This window comes from Mesoplodon densirostris, chromosome 1 (genome assembly GCF_025265405.1).
Source record: "Mesoplodon densirostris isolate mMesDen1 chromosome 1, mMesDen1 primary haplotype, whole genome shotgun sequence".
Classification (NCBI taxonomy): Eukaryota; Metazoa; Chordata; class Mammalia; order Artiodactyla; family Ziphiidae; genus Mesoplodon; species Mesoplodon densirostris.
This window is the reverse complement of record NC_082661.1, coordinates 233,215,681-233,227,955: the sequence shown is the minus strand read 5'-3', so window position 1 is coordinate 233,227,955 and position 12,275 is coordinate 233,215,681. Positions and strand designations below refer to the sequence as shown.

Genomic DNA, 12,275 nt, shown 5'->3' with positions numbered 1-12,275 from the left:
ATCAGATAGAATAGCCTCTTTAATATGTTTATCATAGTTGTTTCCTGTAATCTTCCCAAAACAAATCATTATTCTCTAACCAGAAATGACCATCTTTTATGATGTCACATTTCCTGATAGTCCATTCTCTTTCATTGTCTGAATTTGAAGATTTTTGCTTAATTTGTTCATGAATATCAAGTACTTTACACTTAATTAACATGATTCTTTCCTTTAACGTGACATTTTTATAACATCAGATTCATATAACATTGGGTTCAACCACATTGTTACCTTTTCCTTGTCCTCACTTTATGATCGCTCTTTTTTGATATCTATAGGACTACCCTACTTGCAGAATAAAATAATGTATAACTTCTCTTGCCTGTATGTCCTCTTATATGTTGTAGGACAGGGTTTATGTGTAGTCCTGGAATTAAAGGATATTTCCAGTGTTCTAATCATACCAAATGAAGATAACATTGACAGATGGCTTTAGGCCAGTCATTGAGATCGTAAGCAAGATCCTAAAAGTAGTCATGCTCTTTTACCTCCCCTTCATGAGCCCATTTTCACTTTTGACAGCTCTTCCCCACTCTGCTCTTTACCCACAAAATGTATGTTTATGATACACTATACTTTAGCATGTCCAATGGCCCCATTTCTGAGTCTATTGCTCCATAATGACCTTTTTCTTTTCCTCTGATCTTCTCTCCTGCTTCTCATCCCCAGATGTTAAGGTTTAATGATTACCAAAGAAAGCTTTCACAGAAAGATGGGAAAAAATATCTTTTTAGACTTAGATTTTAAAAAGAGAAGGTTGTTAACTCAAGCAAATCTATACTTTGTAGAATTTCTGAGATTTATTGCCAATTCCCTACAACTTTCTTACTCTTAGTAATTATAACCATGGTCCAGCAGTTTGGAACTTCACTTTTGAAAACTTGATATAAATTGGAACAGTTCACGTATAAATCTCAAAAGGAAGAAGGAATTCTGGTGATGGTGATAATAACAATTACAACAACATTAATAGCAGCTATACTTATTGAGTACTTTGTGCCAGGAGCTCTTCTAAGCACTTTACATATATTATTAGTCTTTTAAATAAACCTGTTAAATAAATATCATATTTGAAAAATGGAAGTGTAAGAAAGTGGGAAATTGTTGAAATCTGGAAAAACATTTTGTAATACAACAGTTTATGGATAAAATGGCCCAAAGACTGGATTTGAGTACTGAATTTTTGTTTCCTAGATTTATGTTGATTTTGAGCTAGGTTATTCAAGATACTTATTTTCTTCATTATTAAAATAGGGATATCTAGCTCACATTTATTGTGAGAATGCATAATGTTTTATAAAACACAAAGTGTAAGCTGGAGGTTATTAATTAGATAACTTCAGGTAAGAACATTTTTAAAAAGAAAGCAAAAACTTAGAATGTATGAACACTACAGTCTTTTTACAGCTTAACTTTTACTAGTAATCAGATGAAGGAGTCTGTGTTGGGTGGTTGTAGGGGTCTTTGAATCCAATACCATTTGTTTTTAATTAATGTAGTACTAGATGATTGTAACTTGCTTGACATTTCATATGCTTTTCACAGTAAAATTTGGAGGCCCTTTGGACTTTTGAAAGATAGTTTTGGTTTTGGTTATGTTTTTGAGATAGGGTAATGCAGTTTTGATGTCTACTGTGTACTATTAGGCTTCTGACAGATAATGCACAGTACTGCATGTACCGTTATATGATTGTGATGCTTAATTACTTTCTTTCTTAATAGACAACATTAATTTCATCAAGCTTGTTTAATGGCTTTTTTCTTAAATATTCTTGATCAAATAAGCTGAAAAATAACAATAATTATTATTACTAATAACTTACTGCATTCCAGGCACTGAACTGGGCACTTTACATGCAGTATTTTTATATCTCTAATAATTAGCAAAATTACTTCTCAAAAAAGGTAACAAAAGATTTTTTTATTGTAATATTCTTAAAAACCTGATTTAGAAAGTTTTGCTTTGCATATATTGTTCTGAAAGGTATCAGATGAGCATTTCCAACAGAATACTTACCAATCTACCACAGTTGTCAGTTTGGCTATTCGTGAGGTTAATATATCCTATGTGTAGTTTTTTTTGGTTTTTTTTTTTTTTTGCTATTTATACATTTTCAAGAGCTCTGGTGTTCTTTTTTCTTTTATTTGTCTTTTCCTATTTTAATCCAAGTTCTTATTTCCATTTTTTTTAACGTAAATACTTGTGTTGGTAGTCCTGATACTCTAATTTTTAAATAATTCCATTTTATTTGAATCACTTTTTCATCTTGTTGTGATTAAGATTCTTTTATTATCTTGCAGATTTAAAAAATCTTATATAATTCTATTTGTTAGCTTTTTGTAGTGTTTAAAATTATTTTTCTATATCCTCAGCCTATTTATATTTACCTGGTTATGAACTTGAATTATACCTCTCTAATCAATACTTATTTTTTTTATTGATTTTTTCCAGGACGTCATGACCATTTTAAATGACCAGTATTTTTGCTCTTCTTCCTTTAATCAATTTGCTGATTTTGAAAAATAATCTGTCAGGCTCTTACAGTTAAATTGTACAAAGAGCTTTCTGTAGGATGATAGTACTAGGCATCTTCCTGAATTGCCTTCCATTTGTTGCTCTTAATACACTGTATAAGTAAGAGGAACCATCAGCATTTACTTTTAGTTCTTTTGCAGGGATGAATAAACATCTTGAAATGCTGATTTAGATAATGTTTCAAAAGTGCTATGATGCACTTTGGTGTATGACTGACTCTTGCTTAGTTAAATGTTTTGGAGCATTATAACATAGTTGGATTCAGCTCATCTTTTAAAGCAATTGTCAGAAAAATATGGGCCAGCATGGTAGAATGTATTAGCTCAATACATTGTCTCCATTTTATTATGAAGCTGCTGAGGAAGCTGTGATATACAGCACTGTCATTACAGATCTATTGTTAGGATGGTTCTACAGTCTTCTTTGCACTGCCATTAATTTATAGCAGTAAACAATATGTAGCCTTCCAACTGCAGCAAAGCAGAATCTTTTAATGAGGTGGATGTTATTACCACAATAAATCAGTGCTTTCGCGTAATGTATAATTCAATGTGTGTATTCCCACTGTAACTTCTCTGAGTAAGCTGATAGTGTATCATTGTCATTGCACAGCTCCACTAGTCTTTTTTTTTTTAACCTTCTTTTATTTGGGGACTTTTTTTTATATGCTTGCAAATAAATGTGCTATGTCTTGATAGCTGTCCTGTAGCAGGCTTCAGAAATCAACTGTAACAATCACAGCCGGAATCAATACTGTGGGTTCTACGTATATGGATCTCTGCACGATGCCATTTTTTTTCGGATGCTAGTGAAATCAATCCTAATTGGTTTTAACATTATATTCAAGAAATGTGATTCTATAACTATTGATTTTGGGGGTGTACTCATTTGGAGAGTAATAAAAATTGGAGCACATAAAGTGAATACTTAATATGCTGCAGAACCATACAAAAGGAGCATTGATTTTGTTTTCACATAGTTTGTCTTCCAGTGATTTTATTTCTTCTTTCTTTCCTTTTGCATGGCTCAGTCTTCAGGGACAACAGCTAAAATACATTTAAAGGCATTCCAAATTGGTTCTGTAACAAAGATTTCTTGGAGTCCGTTCCATTCTTAACTGGAATAAGTTTAGTAAATCAGATTTAACTCTTTTGTACAGAAACTAATGCTTTAAAAGATGGCATTTTAAATTGGTATACTGTGATACTGGTTTAAAATAATAATTAACTAAAGGTTTTTAAAATTTGCTTGTAAAGTTAAAAAAAAGGGGCTTAAAATAAAATGTTGATTAGAACCATCCTATTGAAAGAGAATGAAAGGTACTAGAGATAAATGGCAGTTTTGAAAAAATAATTAACAATTTTAAGAAATATAGCCAAAATGATCATTTAAAATACTGCTTAAAATTACTTTTTAACATGAAAAGCAACTTAAAAACTACTTTAACATTGCTTCATTTTCCATAGAATATTTCTGAATGCATCTATTTTAAAACCAGTATTTTAAATTTCAGTTTAACATTTTTTGCATAAATGATCAGATATTTTCTTTCTCATATAAATGAGTGACTAACTGATAGGTTTTCATTAAAGAAAGTAATCTTACATTTTTTTTTCAGGAAATTGGTACTTACATTTTAAATAAAGAGTAGAGATTTTCTAGGGATTAGAATGTTTTATGAGAATGAATTGTTACTTGTTTTTTAAGCCCTTAGACCCCTTTGAGAATCTTAGAATACTCTGTATGTCTTCCTGAAGAAAATGTACATGTGCATAATCACATGAAATTTTGCTTACTGGTTAATGGAGTTCATGAATTCCCTGAATAACAACAGCAGCAGCAACAATAATGATACCAGCTAACATTTATTATGCTCTTATCTTATACCAACCAATATTCTGGGGGCTTAGAGGCTATTGTTTTATTCAAACGTTACCCCATTGCTAAAAGATAACCTTAAAAATAATAGCATTCATTGAATATTGTCAGGTATGGTTTGTCCCTCCATGTACTTACTCATTTTATTTGCCAAAACAACTTTCTGACTGGGTATTGTTATCACTCCAGTAAACCCAGGCCCTTCATCACTTTGCTATACTGCTTTAGGGACCTCTGCTGTAAAGTATTGTTGTACAAGCTCGTAATCTGTCTAATATTCTATTCACGTTACACATTTAAAAAAAAAATTCATGCCGGCATGTTTTTATCTTCTAAATTTTGGTTTTACTCATACTATTAGAAATTTCTAGATTTACATTTAATCCCTTTTTCACACAATCTCCTTGCACTCCTTCTCCCCCACCCCACCCCCCACCAAATTTTGTTGCATTGTCTTCTCAGAATCTATGATATGTTAATCCTTTAGCTTCAAGATTCTGTTTCTGGTTGTCGCTTCTAAAGAGGACTAAAGAGGATTTTATAGATGCTTTCCAAAGTATCATATAACTAATATTCACTTCATGTAATTATCTTCATGAAAATGCTTGTTATGGCCTGATTAAAGACCTTTATTCAACAGAAACTAGACTTATTGAGAAATGACAGTTTTCTCCATTCACATATATGTGTATATTTAATGTGCATTGAAAAATAAATTTATATTTCAATCCACTCTCTGACTGTAACACTGCTTTAATTTGAATAGTATGTATTTTTAATTCACTTTCGCACTTGCTGATTAGATAACATTTGAAGAGAGAAAGAAATAAAGGACGATTGTATTTATGAGTTCTTGTTTTTTCTCCTCCCCGTTGGCAGCCAATAGGAGCTTTGAATCCAAAAAGAGCAGCATTCTTTGCAGAGCGTTATGAATCCTGGGAAGACGATCAAGTTCCAAAGTTCCACTACGGCACTCATTACTCAACTGCAAGTTTTGTTCTTGCATGGCTGCTAAGAATAGTAAGTTCAATTTGAATAATAAACCATGAATAAGTAAATTCAATGTTGTGGAGAATATGCATTGATTAAAAATCATCAGCATCTTTTTTGAATGGTGAAATTTTTTTCAGTGATTGAGACTCTAATTATATAAGTATCTCTTTATCCCATTTGGTCTGTATTTTATAACGTTACTGTAGAATGGCCATAAAAATGTTTCACCTGGAATTGGCATGAATTTTTTTCCTTAAATTTGCCTCTTCAAATCGTTGATACCTTACCAGACTCTAAATTGTAACATATGTTATTTTCAAATGTAGTCTATTAAAATAAGAACTAAATAAGATTCCCTTAACACAGGCATATATTCATATATTTTGGAAACTTCAGTTGCCCCAAATGGAATAAGGTGTGTTTGTAATTTACACCAAGACTGCTGTGTATTGATAACGTATTGGTTAAACAAGAAATGTTTCCGTAAAATTGAAAGGTGATTCATCTACTAGAAAGTAATTTCTTTGGGAAAGCATTAGCAGCACATCATTAATTAAAGCTTGTTAGAGGGTACAGGCAGATATAAATCCTAGAGGTAATTTATAGTGTTTAGCTAATTTCAAGCAATTATCCACTAATATGTGTTTAAGTGTTCTTTAACTAAAAGGGGGCTTTTAAATCTTCCAAACATTCTTTCTTTTCTTAATCATAAATTAAATATTGAGCCATAACAATAGGAAAATTACATATTGGACTGTTTCCCTGGACTGTGAAGCAAATGCAGTCTAATTTATGTCTGAATGTTATTAATAAATTGTTCTTGGAAAGGAAGAGAGTCTGAAAAATATTGAAGAGAGTCTGAAAAATACTAAATTTTGCAAATATTTCTTCTGAAACAAAAATAATGTAAGAATATTAATGTAATAATTTAGGTATAATTCCCAGTCTATGCCTAGTACGTATTACTGGCTAATGTCTATTGGTCACTAAGTATTTAGATATAAAGATTTATAAAAACCACATTTTTATGCATGAGGGAATATATGGCTTTTTAAAATGGCTTATTTTTTAGGAACCCTTCACAACTTCTTTCCTAAATTTACAAGGAGGGAAATTTGATCATGCAGATCGAACTTTTTCATCGATTTCCAGAGCTTGGCGAAACAGTCAGCGTGATACATCTGATATTAAGGTACAGAAATACTTCATTTTACAATTATTATTGCCAATGTGTTTCTTATTGAATGGATGTTGATAATTTCTCTCTTGCGATACAGCCCTATTTACTAAAGATGAGCCTCAAAGGATAAGGCCTTAATTAAGTGGCCAATAACCATTATATAAGATTTCTCTCTCTTCCTCTCTCTACCTCCTGTGTCTGTCTCTTTCTGTCTGTCTGTCTCGTCTCTCTCTCTTTAATTGTGGAACAGTTGTTTTCCTTTCTCCTTGGAATCCTTTTTAAAGGAAAAATATAGTAGTATGGATGTTAAGCAGCATGCTTAATGGAATTCCAAACTCAATGAATAAAATTAATATAGTCACAAAAATACTGTGAGAAAGATCTCAGATGTTTAGTTTAATTCAACTTATTTCATTTTATTGATACTTTAGCAATCCCCGTCTCTATTCTTAAGGTAATCATCTTTTACCTACTGCTGGTTCTAAATGCCTACCTGACTCTGCTTGTTATAGAATTGCTTTATTGTTGAGGGGAAATGAGTTCTTCTATCTATATGTATGTTCAGTAGATCAAAAACTTTGCACAATAACCGATATAATACTTTTGCTCCTGCCCTCAAAACTACTGTATTTTAGTTTTGTGATATAGTGTCTCTTTCTTTACTGTTTAGATGTTGTTGAGTAAAACAAGATATGCCTGTGGTTGTGTCCTTAGGTGTCGTAAAGAGCTATGTCTTATACATAAATAATTATACTATATGGGAGAAAATGATAAGTAACATATGAGAAATATTTGGGCTTGAAAGAGGAAAAGTTACATTACTAATGTTTATGTTACTATAGAGTACTTTAAAAAATTAATTAAAATTATAATTGTATCTTACTTTTAGTCATGATACATCACAGTCTATAAAAAGTGTTCACATACTTTATCTTACTGTAGAGTATAACATTGCTTATATCCAAGATATTTTATTGAAGATTCCATCATATGCAGAAATAATCTCTTTTTAAAATTTTTTTTTTTGGGGGGGAAGGAGCTGTGTTGGGTCTTAGTTAAGGCATGCAGGATCTTTCATTGCAACGTGCAGGTTCTTCGTTGCGTTGTATAGGCTTCTCTCTAGTTGTGGCATGTGGGCTCCAGAGCGCACGGGCTCAGGAGCTGCAGCACGCGGGCTTAGTTGCTCTGTGGCATGTGGGATCTTAGTCCCCAACCAGGGATCGAACTGACGTCCCCTGCATTGCAAGATGGACTCTCGATCACTGGACCACCAGGGGAGTCCCCAGAAATAATCTTTATATTGGAACATCTATAGGAATTTTTGATAGCACAAATAATGTACTCTGAAATACTCTTGAAATTATCATATTCCTTAAGAATCATCAGTAGATAATTTTGAAATGGATAATTAGATAATAGTAAATCAGAATAGTTAACAGATTTAATAATGGTTTCTACTTCTAATCTCAAAGCTATTTCTTTACTTACTTTAACCTTTTGAGAAGTCATAAGAGATATGGACATATGAAAACATTGATAAGACTGACTTTGTTATCAAATTGAAGACATGAAAAAAATTTTTTAATTTCTAAATTCCTTTATTTTTTAACTATCTCAGGACCAAGTTATAACCTCATACCTAAGTTTGGTAATAGAAGTGTAAACAAGAACAAAATTATGAATTTGAATTTTTTTCTGCTCTGTAATAAAGAGGTAGTGTATATCTTCAAATTTCTACCTCTCTGTACTAGACATTCCTGCTTAATGCTTTGTTGGTCGGGAGATACATGTGATAGATCCTTGTAGTTTTGTTGTCTCTTTTTCCTAAATCTCCTCCTTTTTCTCTCAAGATTCTTTAATTAGCAAATGGTTCCATTTCCCCAAACATTTCCTTTAAAATACCCAACTTGTAAAAAATAAATAAATAAACCCACACAAAACAGCTACAGCATTAAAAAATAAAACCCCCAAAACCCATATGAACTTTACCTTTCTCCTTCCTTACTTTTCTCATTACTCTGTTTCTTCACAAATAATGACTCAAATCCATCTCACTTCCCTTTGAATGCCTCAGCAGACTTTGATAAAAACAGCCCCAATTACTAAACAAATACTAGAATTTTAGTTCTTGTTATTGTGCTACTTAATTTCTAGCTTCCTAGCCTAGTTATATAGGGCATCTAAATGAAGAAGTAGAGTACAAAGTTAAGGCAAAAGTTAAAAGAAAAATAAAAGAATTAAAAATTCCAAGTGTCAAGTTGATTGGAGCCTGCTTAGAGATACAGCCTTATTCTTAAATACCATTTCATTGCGTTCAGAGGCACAGAAATTTTCTTCAGGACTAACTTGGATGAAACCCACTTGCTCTTCTAACCAATATGTATATTTTCCTAATTTTCTTTTTTTTTTTTTTTAAACCACAAAATATCTGTAAGGTGAATAGGACGTTGATAAATTACTCCATTTTCTATATTAATAACCCGGTAATTTGGACCCTACAACTTAGTGAACACTTTGAAAAGTATATAATACATGGTTACACAGGCTATAGGCTATTTAAAGAGCCTCCTTATAGTTGGTCCTTCTACAACTGAGGAGGGATTTAATCATGCCTTTTTTTATTTTTTGTTTTTTGATCTTGCCTCTTCATGTTACATTCTAACACTTTATAAAGCATGTTTAAATTATTATAATATAATGTATAAGAATGACTATATTAAGAAAGCACATTTAGGGCCTCCCTGGTGGCGCAGTGGTTGAGAGTCCGCCTGCCGATGCAGGGGATACGGGTTCGTGCCCCGGTCTGGGAGGATCCCATATGCCGCGGAGCGGCTGGGCCCGTGAGCCATGGCCGCTGGGCCTGCGCGTCCGGAGCCTGTGCTCCGCAACGGGAGAGGCCACAGCAGTGAGAGGCCCACATAACGCAAAAAAAGGAAAAAAAAAAAAAAAAAAAAAAAAAAAAGAAAGCACATTTAAATTACTATAATAAACATTTCATTGAGATATAACATTATATTTCAGATGGAATCATATTATAGTCTGATCTTTATTTGTGTTGTCTTGTTAGAGTTTCTAGAAATAGTAAGGAAAATGTTAAACAGTAGAGAGGAGATAGTGAAGTATGTGAGTGGGTGGTAGGAATCACTTTACTGAGTGGATTCTAAAGTATACCTTGCTTGATTAATATGCATTCTCTAATGTTTTCATGACATTTTACAAAAGTGAAATATTGTTAGGTAGATAGAAGATTTATTTAAATTAATTTTTCAGGGGAATTCTCTGGCAGTCCAGTGGTTAAGACTCTGCACTTCCACTGGCAAGGGTACAAGTTCAATCCCTGGTGGGGGAAATAAGATCCCGCAAGTTGCGCAGCGCAGGCAAAAAAAATTTAATTAAGTAATTAATTAATTAACTAATTTTTTGGAAAAAATAAGGATAACATGATAACATTTCTAGTACTTAACTTTTTTTTGCTAAAGGAGAACTGTCACTATAATATCTTAGGATCCCTATTTCTTGAATTCTGCTAATACTCAGAGAATAATTTTACTGAAAAAATATGTTATTCCTAAGAAATAAAGGTTAAAATATTAATTATTTTTATTTCAGAGAAGAAAGAGACATTATTAGATTTCACTAAAGCAGTCTTTCATTTTTAGCATGATTTACCATTTTAAAATTGGGGGGTTCGTTTGTGTTTCGGTTTATCATTGGTGGTTCCATTTCAGGCCTGACCCTCAATGATGCTTTTTATTCTGTCTGGATAAAGAGTTGAGAAGTGTTGATCAGTTCTCTAACTAGGCTTACCACACTGTCCAATAGAAATGTAATGTCAACCATAATTACGATCACATATATAATTTTAGATTTTCTTGTAGTCACATTTTAAAAAGTCAAAAGGACCATGTGAAACTGATTTTAAGAAAATATTTAACCTGATATATCCAAAATATTTTTATTTCAGCATGTAATCAATATAAAATTATTAATTGGATATTTTACATTCTCTTTTTTTAATATTAAGGCTTTGAGATCTGGTGTGTATTTTATATTTACAACAGGTTTCTTCTCAGACTAGCCACATTTCAATTGTTTAATAGCCACTTGTGGCTAATGGCTACTCCATTTGGCAGTGCAGACTTAGGGCATTGTTTTGGCGTCACACCAAGGGATAGCTTTCTGCTTATGGAAGGAAGAATGCCTTCTTCCTCTTTCAGCAACAATGTTCCTGATGTTGTACTCCATCTAAATATGAACTGACAGGTAGTAGCAATAATAGCTAGTCTTGAGGACTGAAATAGAAAGTGCTAAAATTGGGTTGGAGAATCATCACTGTGATAAATAATATTTTAAAATCCCCCAGCAGAAAACTGGACAGCCACATGTAAAAGATGAAATTAGAACACTCCCTCACACCGTATACAAAAATAAACTCAAAATGGATTAAAGACCTAAATGTAAGGCCAAACAGTATAAAACTCTTAGAGAAAAACATAGGCAGAACACTCTATGACATAAATCACAGCAAGATCCCACATGCCGTGGAGCAACTAAGCCCATGTGCCACAAGAACTGAGCCTGTGCTCCAGAGCCCGTGCTCCAGAGCCCGTGAGCCACAACTACTGAGACCATGTGCCACAACTACTGAAGCCTGCACACCTAGAGCCCGTGCTCCTCAACAAGAGAAGCCACCGCAATGAGAAGCCTATGCATTGCAACGAAGAGTAGGCCCTGCTCACCACAACTAGAGGAAGCCCGCGTGCATCAACGAAGACCCAACACAGCCGTAAGTAAGTAAGTAAGTAAGTAAGTAAGTAAGTAAGTAAATAAATAAATAAATAAATAAATAAATAAATTTCAGAAAAAGCTTTTGCACAGCAAAGGAAACCATAAACAAGACAAAAAGACAAACTTCAGAATGGGAGAAAATATTTGCAAACAAAGCAACTGACAAAGGATTAATCTCCAAAATGTACAAGTTCTCATGCAGCTCAATATCAAAAAAACAAACAATGCAATTCAAAAATGGGCAGAAGACCTAAACAGACATTTCTCCAAAGATATACCGATTGCCAAAAAACACATGAAAGGATGTTCAACATCACTAATCATTAGAGAAATGCAAATCAAAACTACAACGAGGTATCACCTCATACCAGTCAGAATGGCCATCATCCAAAAATCTACAAACAGTAAATGCTGGAGAGGGTGTGGAGAAAAGGGGACCCTCTTGCACTGTTGGTAGGAATGTAAATTGATACAGCCACTAGGGAGAACAGTATGGAGGTTCCTTAAAAAACTAAAAATAGAACTACCATATGACCCAGCTATCCCACTACGGGGCATATATCCTGAGAAAACCGTAATTCAAAAAGAGTCATGTACCAAAATGTTCATTGCAGCACTATTTACAATAGCCAGGACATGGAAGCAACCTAAGTGTCCATCGACAGATGAATGGATCAAGAAGATGTGGCACATATATACAATGGAATATTACTCAGCCATAAAAGGAAACGAAACTGAGTTATTTGTAGCGAGGTGGATGGACCTAGAGTCTGTCATACAGAGTGAAGTAAGTCAGAAAGAGAAAAACAAATATCGTATGCTAACACATATATATGGAATCTAAAAAAAAATTGTTAT

At 33.0% G+C, this 12,275-nt stretch overlaps 1 protein-coding gene across 2 annotated transcripts in view; it reads left to right on the top strand.

Moving 5' to 3' along the window:
• LRBA (LPS responsive beige-like anchor protein) overlaps positions 1-12,275 on the top strand; it is a 767,039-nt gene that overhangs the window by 589,770 nt on the left and 164,994 nt on the right. For both annotated transcript variants that reach the window (XM_060116154.1, XM_060116148.1), the window contains exons 45-46: positions 5,336-5,476; positions 6,522-6,641. In XM_060116154.1, coding sequence (XP_059972137.1) covers positions 5,336-5,476; positions 6,522-6,641 — 261 coding nt within the window. The remainder of the gene's footprint in view (positions 1-5,335; positions 5,477-6,521; positions 6,642-12,275) is intronic.